At 36.5% G+C, this 13,172-nt stretch overlaps 1 protein-coding gene across 27 annotated transcripts in view; it reads left to right on the top strand.

Annotated features, from left to right (window-relative positions):
• Window positions 1-13,172, top strand: part of DST (dystonin) — a 502,305-nt gene that overhangs the window by 387,366 nt on the left and 101,767 nt on the right. For 26 of the 27 annotated variants that reach the window (XM_086707113.1, XM_086707116.1, XM_086707108.1 and 23 more), the window contains 9 exons: window positions 308-516; window positions 1,141-1,458; window positions 1,983-2,149; window positions 3,759-3,915; window positions 4,821-4,947; window positions 7,458-7,517; window positions 8,334-8,575; window positions 9,788-9,917; window positions 12,719-12,918. In XM_086707113.1, coding sequence (XP_086563239.1) covers window positions 308-516; window positions 1,141-1,458; window positions 1,983-2,149; window positions 3,759-3,915; window positions 4,821-4,947; window positions 7,458-7,517; window positions 8,334-8,575; window positions 9,788-9,917; window positions 12,719-12,918 — 1,610 coding nt within the window. The remainder of the gene's footprint in view (window positions 1-307; window positions 517-1,140; window positions 1,459-1,982; window positions 2,150-3,758; window positions 3,916-4,820; window positions 4,948-7,457; window positions 7,518-8,333; window positions 8,576-9,787; window positions 9,918-12,718; window positions 12,919-13,172) is intronic. The other variant, XM_086707109.1, reaches the window with a different exon arrangement.

Raw genomic sequence — 13,172 nt, 5'->3', positions numbered from 1 at the left:
CCACTTAACAGTCTCTGGGACAATTCAAATATTTATGCATCCAAAAATCTCTTTTCAAATGCAGATGGCATATATTTGAACTATTTTTTAAGAAATAATTCTTTTTTTTATATTCCACTGAGATGCTTTCCTTCTTTTTTTAAGTTTTTAGATGGTGCTCTGATTATGTATTTTGAATTTATCATTTAAACTTTTTCCTTTTTCCAATTTTGGTATGGAAGTTTTGTGACTCACCTTAGTGTATTTTTGAAAAGGAATAGGTCAAAGAGAACTTCATGGTTAACGTTTCCTGATCTCTTTGGACTAGATGACATTGTTGGGAGATATGATGATCTGTCCAAGTCTGTTAATGAACGAAATGAAAAACTCCAGATAACCTTGACCCGCTCACTGAGTGTGCAGGATGGCCTGGATGAAATGCTGGACTGGATGGGAAGTGTGGAAAGTTCTCTGAAAGAACAAGGTCAAGTGCCCTTAAACTCTGCTGCTCTTCAGGATGTGATCAGTAAAAACATTGTAAGTGACATTTAAAAAGAAAAAAAAAAACACTTTTAGATGAAAAAAAAATGTTTAAAAAGTCCCAAGAAGGGGTAGATTTAAGATCAATTTAAGGATATAGAAAAAGAGGTTTCCTGAGTATAACTGGACAGTATTGCTTGCACCAAAACACATGTGTCAGAACAGTTTTTCTGTGAAGAAGTATAGAGAGAGCTTTGTATACTTTTTCATGAATGTAATTCATTTCAGAGGGCTTACGCATACATGAGCCCTGTCGTGTGTATCACAGCTTCAGCCAGCTGCACATGAGGTTAATCAGATCAATCTTGTTGTTGTCTAGCCTTTTAAAAATGAGGACCATGGATAATCCCGGGGCTCCATTAGATCCCAGGGGCTGCTGAGTAGCAGCCGCCTCCTGCCTTGCTCAGGCAACTTGCCAGCTGTTCTCCAGTCTCTCTTGAAGAGATTTGGGATTGTGTTCCTCCAGGGACAGATCAGACTTGTCAGTCAGTTCCAACGTTAACTTGCCTCAGTCACAGGTGGTTCAAGCTCATGTTGTTATGAATAGTGATGTTTTTAACACTCTGTGATACTATTTGTAAACATCATTGTGAAACATACGCATTATTTTGTTCATTTCAGATGTTGGAACAGGATATTGCAGGTCGTCAGAGCAGTATAAATGCCATGAATGAAAAAGTGAAGAAATTTATGGAGACCTCAGACCCATCCACTGCATCCTCACTGCAGGCCAAGATGAAAGACTTGTCTGCTCGGTTTTCAGAAGCTAGTCATAAACACAAAGAAAAACTGGCCAAGATGGAGGAGCTCAAAACGAAAGTAGAACTCTTTGAGAACCTCTCAGAAAAGCTCCAAACGTTTTTAGAAACAAAAACTCAGGCTCTTACTGACACAGATGTGCCAGGGAAAGACATTAGTGAATTGTCTCAATATATGCAGGTGTGTCTTCCTTAATAATCACGAGGTTAATCAAGTATATTAACATTTAAGACCAGCTCATACATGTATTAGCGGAATTATAATTAACGATCATCATTAATGCTGATAGATTGCTGATAGATTAATTGCTGATAGATTGGTAAGGATCTGTGCTTCCCTCCTTTAAAAATCCCAAACCCCATCTTCTCCTTAACATGTTTTGCTCATTGATTAGAAATGAACACTATGTCTCACATACACAGTTTGCACATATTAAAGATCTTAAAAGTACCTTATATGCCAGAACCCACAAAGAGACAGAGTATAAAGAGTACGTTTTTAAATTAAATAAATTTACTGTGTTCTCTTTCAAACAGCCTACTTCATGTTTATTTCTATTTAGAGTACTGACTACAGGTGGGATCATTCTTCTGTGAAATTCTGAGGAGAGCCATTCTGGTTCCATACATACCTCTTGGTAGATAGAATGCCATCTGAAAATCTAGCAGTATCTTCTATTGATTAAATATCTAAATCCTTTGTAGGAATCAACTTCTGAATTCTTAGAACATAAGAAAGATCTTGAAGTTTTACACAGTCTTTTGAAGGAGATATCCAGCCATGGCTTGCCAGGTGATAAGGCTCTGGTTTTTGAAAAAACAAATAATTTGTCAAAGAAATTCAAGGAAATGGAGCATACCATCAAACAAAAGTAAGCACCCCTTAAGAAATTGGATTTTAGTCTACTTGACACTTAAAGAATGAATTATTTTTCTTTGCTTATGTCAATACCTGAAATAAAACTTGAGAATAAGCATAGGACTACTTTGTAAGTGCTTTTATATTGATAACATTTTTTTTTTGCGATTAAAATTAAGTGCATTTTTGTTAAAATATTTAGGAAGGAAATTTGGTACTTTTTCCTAAAAGTACAGAGTATTATGAAGAAAAATAGTGGTGGTGGTGTTTTACTGAAAATAATCTAAAGTCACTATAGTCTCTGAAGCTTTTGGCGAATAGCACATTTTATTTGCAAAAGCAGAAATAACCTTGAAAGACAGCTCACGGCTCATTGCTTTTTGGGCTCAATTCAGAAGCTATGCGCAATTTTAAAATAATTCTTGATGGCCTTTTTTAAAACGTAAAATAGTTTACCTTTTAAAGAGTTGTAGAAAGAAATGATTCCGTAAATAAATAAGAAACGAGAAAATGAACCTAAGTTGAGCTAAAAAGCTGTGCTTTTTAGAAATAAACCTTGTGGCTAGACTTTTACATATTTCTGATCTCATGTTAGTTTGGAACATACATTTGGTTTTGCTAAAGAACCCACAAAGATGGAAAACACTTATCTTTTACCTATACTTAATTTCTTCAGGATCCTCTACCTAAAACTTTTGAGTGCTATTATCTATACTATTTCCAGAGCTACATTTTCCATCTTGTCACATAATATTTAATTCACATTGCACGGAAGTAATATTCTTTTTCCTAGGTCAACTCTAGGTTTTTTCTTCCTTCAGAATGGTCCAGTTTTAAGACCATGTAGTCATCAGTAATTAGTCCAGCTTCAGTGGACTCTTCTATGTTGCTATTCCACATACATGCACATGCGCACATGCCATCCATAGGTCATCATCCATGTACCAAATGGGACTGTCCTCACAGCTGTTCCTTGCTGGGCATGTGCCTTCCCTCCAAGGTGCTTAGTGTACAGAAAGATCCTAGAGTTCATTGGGGAGCGTTCTGAGGATCTGTGGGGGAGGTGGTCGTTAACATTCTTGTAACCACGTCTCACCTCATGTTTGGAGAGTTTGGAGAGAACTGTACTCTCTGAGGCACCTGGTTTATCCATCCACTAGAAGGACTGTAGTGTCGTATAGAAACCACTAGATGGCAGGATGTTTTCCTCATGTCAGTGATGTGTAAATGTTTCCCTGCCCGTTCTGTGCCTGCTGGCATTAAGCACCATATAAAGTGGACAGATCAAAGTTTGCTGAATCTAAATAATGTTAAAACTGTTTATATAGCCTTAGAGTTTATGTAGCATTATAGAGTGCCATTACCATATGGGTTACAGATTTCTTAACTGCTCCTATCTTTTTCTGTGGAGTGTGCCTGAGGAATAAAATAGTTATTTAGCTGATTTCACTTGGATCTATGACACCTTTCCTCTTCTTATCAAGGGTTAGAGAGTGCATAGGGGAATATTTTTTTCTTAATAGTAAGCTTGATACAATAATAATAATTTATTTATTAGTAATTATTTCTTTGGAGTATTTTCTGTCGGAGACTTAAATTCTTCAGTAATTTTTGTTATCTAGAAAAGAAGCTGTATCTTCTTGTCAAGAACAGATGGATGCTTTCCAAGTCCTTGTTAAGTCATTGAAGTCATGGATAGAAGAAACAACAGAAAGAGTTCCTATTGTTCAGCCTTCTTTTGGTGCAGAGGATTTAGGAAAATCTTTGGAAGAAACTAAGGTGAATCATTATCTAATACTAATTCTTACTTGCCTGTGTGAGTCATGAGAGGTTAAAAGACTATTAGTGGTTTCCTTTTATCTAATATCATATTAAGTTAGATCCTCATTTATGTTCGGTATATTTTGGTGATACTTGGAAGTCATAACATAGCTCTGATCCTATTGAGGAAGAACACAAACTTTGACTTAATTTGATTTTTGAAAGATATTTATTAGTGGCTGCCTGTTCTAGTACCCAAGTTTACTTCCCCATCAAATCTCTGCTTAGCTTCAGTTTTTATACCATTTCTCATAACGTTATGTAAAAGACCCTGCTCTTCAACTCAGCAATTAACTCTAGCTCAGATACATCACTGTAACCAGTATTTGAATCCCTAGTACAAATAGTGTACAAGTCTTGTCAACTGATTCAAATCATAAAACTTATGACCAGTTACAGCAGTTATCCCAACTCCCAACTTTGTGGAGATGTATGTTTTTAAAAATTCATTGAAATTTTGATGATTAAAACTATTAAATAGAATTCTGAATTCCCATTAAAAAAAAAATCATTTCTAGTACCTTTCTTCTTGTAATTTGGCCACTACTGAGTATAGTCTTCAGACTGGCAGTTGACAGTTACTTTGGAATCCATGGCAGCTAGAAATAGCCTGACTTCCACTGTGGCTAGGAGCAGAATGCAGGATGGACCATACCTCACTCCTCACCGCTAACAGTGTTAACAGTCACCTGGGCACAGTGTTAACAGTCATGTAGGGATGGTGCCTTTTTCTCTATCCGTGCCCCCATGAATCAGGACCCACAGTCATCATTGCTTTAAGATATGTTAAAGAAATTGAATTATAATGTGTAACTTTGAAACTATTATGAAGACTGGAAAATAATGTGTTTTCATATCTCAAGAAATTACAAGAGAAGTGGAGTTCAAAAACACCAGAGATTCAGAAAGTAAACAACAGTGGGATCTCACTATGTAACCTAATCAGTGCTGTCACTACCCCTGCAAAGGCAATAGCAGCGGTCAAATCAGGTATGTGCTTTACTTACATCCGTGGAGAAACCCCTAAGAATTGGGTCTGACCCTGTTACTTTCATTTACCTTAGTTTTTAAATTGATGCATAAAGTAAACACAAAAGAAAAGTGACAAGAAAGATGGCATGTATATGCCTGCACTAAAAGTATGCTCCCCATATGGAGGAGTATCTGTAATGAGTCAAATTTCAGATCCCTCTTCTGTTCATTTTCTTAGAGGCTACAGTTGAAATGTAGCCAGATTGATACATAAGAATAGGAAGCTTTAGATTGGGGAAGAGGAAAGAGCAGATTCTAATTTGTTTTTTTTTACCGTAATTAATGGAGATGCTCAAATCCTCTTTGAAATATTTGATAAATGAGTCTGGTCTCCTGGGAAAGGAGAGGTGAAAGAAAGAAGCAGTTCTTTTGTGTAGGGTGAATCTCTCCTTTTTTAAAAAATTAAAGTCCCATCTAGGGGCTTCTGGGTGGCCCATTCGGTTAAGTGACCAACTCTTGGTTTTGGTTTAGGTCATGATCTCAGGGTTTGTGGGTTCAAGCCCCGTGTCTGCTCTGCACTGACGGCGGGGCCTGCTTGGGATTCTCGCTCTCCCTCTCTCTCTCTGCCCCCCCTCTGCTTGTGCTGTCTCTGTTTCTCTCAACAAGATAAATAATAAAATAAAAAAATAAAAAATTCCCATCTCCTTTAGCATCTACTTTATTTTGTACAGAAAACAACTATAGCATATCTAAATTGCAGTCATGACTGAGCCACTTAACACAAGGGGAGAGTCATGTATAAGTAATGATTCTACAGTCCATTTAAGTTGTGGATATGCTTTTAAGTTTAAAATTTTTTTTAATGTTTATTCATTTTTAAGAGACAGAGAGAGACAGAGCATCAGCGGGGAAGGGGCAGAGAGAGGGAGACACAGAATCTGAAGCAGGCTCCAGGCTCTGAGCTGTCAGCACAGAGTCCGACACGAGGCTCAAACTCACCAACTGTGAGATACGACCTGAGCTGAAGTCGGATGCTCAACCGACTGAGCCACCCAGGCGCCCCAATAGTTTAAAACATATTTATGTTGTTAAAATTGGTGTTTTTTTTTTTTTTTAAATACAAGAACAGATGGAAGCAAACCTTGTATCTTTATTCTGAGAATCTCTGAGTATCCTTTGTGGTTTATCTGTCCCTCCCAGCCCCCTAGCTGCCCCTCTTGTGAGACTGATGTTCCCGCTGGGCCTCTCTCAACCATTTATTCTGCTCTATTAACCCCATTTAAAGGCCCACTTATGTTATATATGGTGTGATGACCTCTCCTTTCTCTTCTAATCACATTTCCTGAAATGTCAAGTGTTTTGTTTGGCTTTGTTTTTAGAAAAGGAATTCTATTGTGTTTTTAGTTCTTCAGGTCCACCTTGTATTTGTAATAGGTACAAAAAAACAAAAGTTTTTTTCCTACTCTTGATAACTAACAAGCATGGTAGGAATCGTTTTTGAGCATCATCAGGATATGTTCACTTTCAACCAAAATGTCAATGTGTGATTTTTTTTTTAAAGAGACCAAACTTAGATTAATATTTAGATATGAAATATTATTGTTTTAATCTTGTTCTCATGTGTCTAGTGTTTTAGATAGGAAGCCAATGCAAACTCACATGAGAAAGTCTAATTCAGCATTTTAATACTCTGCTTATGAAAAAGGAACCAAGGCTAGATGTTTAGATAATTAGAGAGGAGTAATAATTACTACTTACTGAGTAGTTCCTATTTGCTAGGCAGTCAGTTAACTGTCTTGAATACCTACAGTGTTCTTGCATTTAAATTAGGTATTATTATCCCCACCCGTTCGGTTGGGGTGGTGATTAATTTGTCCAGTCACCCAGCTAGTAATTAGTGGGGCTGGGATTTAAATTCAGGTGACTCATACGCTGAAGCCCAGGCATTTCTAACCACTGTGCTCTTCTCTCTCTGTGCTGACATAATGTGGGTTTTAGTAATAGGGTTTGTGTGTTTGTTTTACTTTTAACTTTTCATGTCTTTGTATCTCATTCTGTTTCCATTAAACCCATAATAACACTGTGTAACTGTACCAGACAATTTTCAAATTTTTAAGTAAGGATTTTTCTGGCAGTCACTTATGCTGCATGCAACACACTTACATAGTGAGCAACTTTTGAGCTTCAAGGACATTATCACTAAAATTTAGCAATAAAGCAATTTTATCACAAAATTGTTTTATAATTAATACTTACTGATTACTATATTAATCTAAAGTTATTGACACTAGTATTTAAAGTGATCATGTTACCTTACCACTTTAAGAATGAATTTTATAGACAAGAAAGTTTCTTAAAATTTTCGACCTTTATTTGATTTAGAAATTGAATCAGTGGTCTACATTTTCAAATAGTAATAACATTTGTAAATGACTACTGTTTATGGGGTTTGAGTTAATGCAGTCTACTGTTAACGTGTAGAAATACTATTGAAATCTATGACTACTTCAGTGTTAATAATTTTGCAGGTGGAATAATAAATGGTGAAGGAGCAGCCACAGATACTCAAGAAATTTTGGCAAATAAAGGTGAATAGTAACTTTAAGTGCTTATTGATTACAGTAACTTTGTTTTTGTTTTTGTTTATTTTTTATTTTTTATTTTTTTTAATGTTTATTTATTTTTGAGACAGAGTGAGACAGAGCATGAATGGGGGAGGGTCAGAGAGAGAGGGAGACACAGAATCCGAAACAGGCTCCAGGCTCTGAGCGGTCAGCACAGAGCCCGACGCGGGGGTTGAACTCACAGACCGCGAGATCATGACCTGAGCCGAAGTCGGACGCTTAACCGACTGAGCCACCCAGGCGCCCCTTATTTTTGTTTTTGAGAAAAAATCTTTAGAGATGAACAGTAGTTATATCGAAATTTCAACCTTGACTTAAAATAATTATTTATTATCATAGTCATTTGCCATAAGTATCATATTAATATAACATTCCATGCAATTTTGTTCATCTGAAGTTACTGAAACCTGGTAGTTCAGTTTGGTATTTGGTTATGTTCCTTTTTTCTGGTTAAGTAATTTAAGATATTTTGTCACTTGGAATAACATTCTTTGAGCTATTTCCTTGAGTTTGATTTCTAAGAAATTAATATATAGCATTTTATGGTTTTTGGTATTATGCAATGTACCTAAATTGTTATTAAATAGTATTATAATTCTAAAAAAATTTTTAGAAATATTAACCCTTTAGTTCTAAAAATTCTATGACTTTATCATGGTAGGCTTAATATAGAGAAAATACAAGGGAATAACATGTAAAGCAAACTTATTTCTAGAGTTCTAACTCTAAACCGTCTTGAAAATGTGTCCATCTGATTTTATTTTATTTTTTTACTTTTAGGGTTAACATCCATTAAAAAGGATATGACTGACATAAGCCATGGTTATGAAGATCTTGGCCTCTTACTTAAGGACAAAATATCTGAACTGAATAGCAAACTCTCCAAATTGCAAAAGGCTCAGGAAGAATCAAGTGCAATGATGCAGTGGCTACAGAAGATGAATAAAACTGCAACAAAATGGCATCAGGCACCTACACCTACAGATGCGGAAGCTGTGAAGACTCAAGTTGAGCAGAACAAGGTATATTCTGTGGATATATTTATTGAAGAGCTAAAAAAGAACAGACTAGCATTCAGATGGGACCCTCAGGACCCCTATTGTGATTTCTAGCTCTATAACCTTCAGCAAATAATTTGCCAGTTTTGTTTCATATGTTTTTCTGTAGAAAGTGATGATAATAGGAATCTGTTTTACACACAGACATTACAAAGATGAGTGAACTGTTTGGGGGTAACTTTGCCACCTTTCTTTGTTTTTTTTTTTAAGATTTTATTTTTAGGAGTGCCTGGGTGGCTCAGTCGGTTAAGTGTCTGACTTTGGTTGGCCCAGGTCATGATCTCACGGTTAGTGGGTTCGAGCCCCATGTCAGGCTCTGTGCTGACAGCTCATGGAGCCTGGAGCCTGCTTCAGATTCTGTGTCTCCTTCTTTCTCTGACCCTCCCCCACCCACACTCTGTCTCTCTGTCTTTCAAAAAATAAAACGTTAAAGATTTTATTGTTACGTAATCTCTACACCTAACATAGGACTTAAACCTACAACCTACAATGATCACGAGTCGTATGCTCTACTGACTAAGCCCACCAGATGCCCCAGCTTTGCCACCTTTAAATCATGTTAAGTCTGGGATTTTAACCAGTCAACTATTAGAAAAGATTTATGTAGGTGTAGAACCAGGTGTTCTGTCCAGCATAAAATAGGGTAGCTTATGCTTTCCCTTTCTTCAATAGATGGCATTTCTTTCTGCAACTGTCAAGATGGGGGAAATGACTTTTTGTGGCAATTATGGCAAAAATGTCTACAAATGTGATTACTATATCTGAATTCTATAATGTGTTATCCAGAAAAGCATTGACTCACTAGTAGATTCTCAAACCTGGCAGCTTTTATCCAGACTGATTTTCTTCTCAGTTGCAATATTGATGCCATCTTCCTTTTTCCCAAAGGGATTTGTTTGAGGATAATAAGAAATTATTCCTAGGTACTAGGGTGTAGAGTAATTTTCTCCACAGAAAGTGGAGTAATTTTCTCCACAGTAGTAGTGTTCCTCTTTGGGATTCCTTTATCAGATAGTTGAAGATTGGTTAAGAAGAGGAAAGGAGAATAATTATCTGCTGAATTCTGGTCCTCACTCATTTCAGCACCTAACAGTAGATATTTTCGTCTGTTGTAATTGTGTTTTTGTCTTTTGATATTGACATACTTTAACACAGTTTTTTTCCTTTTGTTGTTAGTCATTTGAGGCAGAACTGAAGCAAAATGTAAACAAAGTGCAGGAGTTGAAAGACAAATTGACAGAGCTGTTGGAGGAGAACCCAGATACTCCTGAGGCCCCCAGATGGAAACAGATGTTGACAGAAATTGGTATGTTATGTTACTTAAACCAGAGTCCACCGATAGAAAGAAGCACAATTATTTTTTAATCACAGTCTTTATCAGAAAAAAAATTATCCAACAGCCTCGGTTTACTTTTGAATTTGCCTTAATGTTTCGTGTTTAAAATATTGCATATTTAAAAATACCATTTCAAATTATATTGTACTGAGACTTGGCATATCTTGTATTTTTTTTTGCTAAACACCATAAATAAGTTTAGTTTTATGAAGAGGGTAGATACTGGGAAATAAAATGCTGTGCACTGAGTAACATGTTTTCATTACTGGTTTTTACTTGATTTTTGGTGTTTCTATTTTTTTATACTTTATTATATTTTAAATATTCCTTACATGTGTATATGTGTGTGTGTGTATGTATTATGTACACACACACACACATATATATATATATGTATATACATACACATACATACATACATACATACATACACACACATATATTCCCTTTGGTCTGGAAAAGACAAACTCCCTTCTCCTTCATGAAGTTCCTTCTGGGACTCGTTTGGCCCCTACTGTGTGTTCTTCTCTTCCCCCATCAGGGTTAAAAAGTAGCTCCCTACAGAAATCTAGTGATTTTCACTCTTTATGTAGAGTTATCCTCCCATCTCTATCCTGTCTCCATAGAAACGGTTTCTCCTAAACAAGGAACTTCCTTCCCAAGCTCTATTATCTTATCACCCCATTTCACTATTATAATGATAAGGAAAATGCACGTAAGACAATGGTACTAATTTTCCCTACTTCATAGTATTATTTGGAGAATTCAATGAATTAATGTGTGTACGGCTCAGACAAGCTGTACCTGGCACATAATAACTGCTGTGTGTTTACTATGATTATAATAAGAATTCTTTTACTTTCAATTGTTCCATTATGTTTAGCTAAATATTGTCCTTCCATTAGAGTCAGATATGCTATGATAAATTTAGAAATCTGTAAATATGTTTTAGTTTCAAAAGTTATTTTAAGGGATCTTAATGTTCAAAGCTATATTTAGTCCAACTATAGACTCCTATTGCATTATAATTAATTTGTCCCTAATTCAGTGGCTGTCACCTGGGGTATCAGAGTTACTTAGGACAGTATTATCAAGATATTTGAGAATAGGGGTGAGAGTAAGAAATGCATATTTCAAAAAATCTTCCCGATAAGATTTTGATATTTCTCCCTCCCAGTTCATTATTTGAATTGCATTATTTTGTTGTCAGATTATATTTGATTGGAACATGCCATATAGAATGATGCTATTAGGTGAGGTTTTCGGGACTGGGTTCTATTAAAAACAGCCATTTATTGTACTGTGCTAGATGAAAAAATCTGTCAGGTCAACTAATCATGCCCATCAGTAACTGTTTATTGAGTGACTAATGTGTTCAAATGCTGGTCAATAACTCTTGGCCTCAGAGAGCATACTGTGTGAGGGTGGGAACAGCTTGAAAGCCTTCCTGGCAGAGAAATCTAGTAGAACTGTGATGAAGGACAGAGCTGGGGTATACAGAGAGGAGATAGGGCTGTGTTAGGTATGGGGCTTATGTAAGCAGAAGCCTGTTTGGATGATAATGGTAGGATAAACAGGGCTAGGTTAGAGGTTTCATCTAAGACTGCATACCCTCTACTGTTAGTAGATTAGGGTCCGTTTGTGGGAGGCCTTGAATGTGAGGCAGAAGTCTTCCGATTTTATCATCTAGGTGGTGAGGAGTTAGTTATTGAAGGATACGAGCACAGAAATGACATATTTAAGTGATTTTTAAGGGAAATTATTTTAGAATCAAATTAGTTGCAACTGGGATACCCTAATTACAAGGAAACCAGTGGTAAGACTAGTCGTCTAGGACTATAGTTCTCAAAGGTGTGCTCCTGGGAGCAACAGCATCAGTGTCACCTGGGAACTTTCCAGAAATGCAGAATTTCAGCCCCCACTTCAGACCTCCTGAATTGTAAATTTTGGGGATGGGGCCGAGCAACCTGTATCCTTCCAGGTCATTCTAATGCAGCTGGGGTTTGAGAAACACTAGTCTAGGCACACCATGATGAGGACCAAAATGGAGTTAGGCACTAGGAATGTAAAGGATGGGTTTCAGGTTTTATGATCAAGGATATAGGAGTTTGGAGAGTCATGAAAGAACATTCTGAATTATTGTTTCTCAGTGACGTGGAAGAGAGAATAACCTTTCAAAGTAATCTAAAATCGGAAAAATCTGACAGTTTCAATAGGAATAAAAAGTGATTTTTTTATGTTAAGTGTGAAGGGTTGGTGAGATTTCCTAGTGTAACTTTCAAGCAGCTGGTTGTCAGTGGTGATTTAAATAAAATAGAATGGGCATGGATATACAAATGTGGGAGTCATTTGCCCAGAATTGATCATTGAAGATTTCCTATTAAAGGAAAGAATTAATGTTCATTGTTCTAGTAGGGCAGTTATTGTTGAATAAACAGACTGTATAGGACCTCTAGAAGAAACGAGGATTTCTGGATCCTGTTTGCTTTAAGGAATATTCCATATTATTCTACGTTATCTTCAAGGGTCAGATTCAAATTTATTTTTCATGTACTTCGGTTGATACCCAGCACCAGCATCATAAAATCTGTATCATTAAATGCCATTAACCCTTAGAGTCGGCTTTAATCGACTGTGTAAGAAGAGTTACAAAGATGTAATGATAGCCACCTATGTATCATTCTGAGTCCTATCCTGCAGTCTTCATACATGTAGTGATATTAATGTATGAAAACCAAACACCTCTTTTATTTTTTATCTTTTTCTTTTAGATTCTAAGTGGCAAGAACTCAATCAATTAACAGTTGATAGACAACAAAAACTGGAAGAATCCTCTAATAATCTAACCCAATTCCAGACTGTAGAGGCTCAGTTAAAACAGTGGCTTGTGGAGAAAGAACTGATGGTCAGTGTTCTTGGGCCCTTGTCAATTGACCCAAATATGCTAAACACACAAAGGCAGCAGGTGCAGGTGAGTGTTACATGACTTGACTTAATAAGACAAGTGTTTTCATTATAAATACATTAGCTGTGGACAGTATGTGCTTAAACTGCCTTGAAGTGTATTTGTCATGTTTCAGATGCCCATAAGATAACATCCTGAGGTTAGTGGGGAAACCCCCAGGGAACCAAAGCCAGGAGGCATCAGTCTCCTGAGCCCATGAGTGTGTCAAGTCCCTTGATCATTTGAGTCATATTGTGGTTTGTGCCGACCCTGTTAAAAAG

This window comes from Puma concolor, chromosome B2 (genome assembly GCF_028749965.1).
Source record: "Puma concolor isolate L17-30 chromosome B2, mPumCon1.1.hap2, whole genome shotgun sequence".
In the NCBI taxonomy this organism is placed as follows: Eukaryota; Metazoa; Chordata; class Mammalia; order Carnivora; family Felidae; genus Puma; species Puma concolor.
The sequence above is the reverse complement of the archived record's forward strand: the minus strand, read 5'-3'. Positions and strand labels throughout refer to the sequence as shown.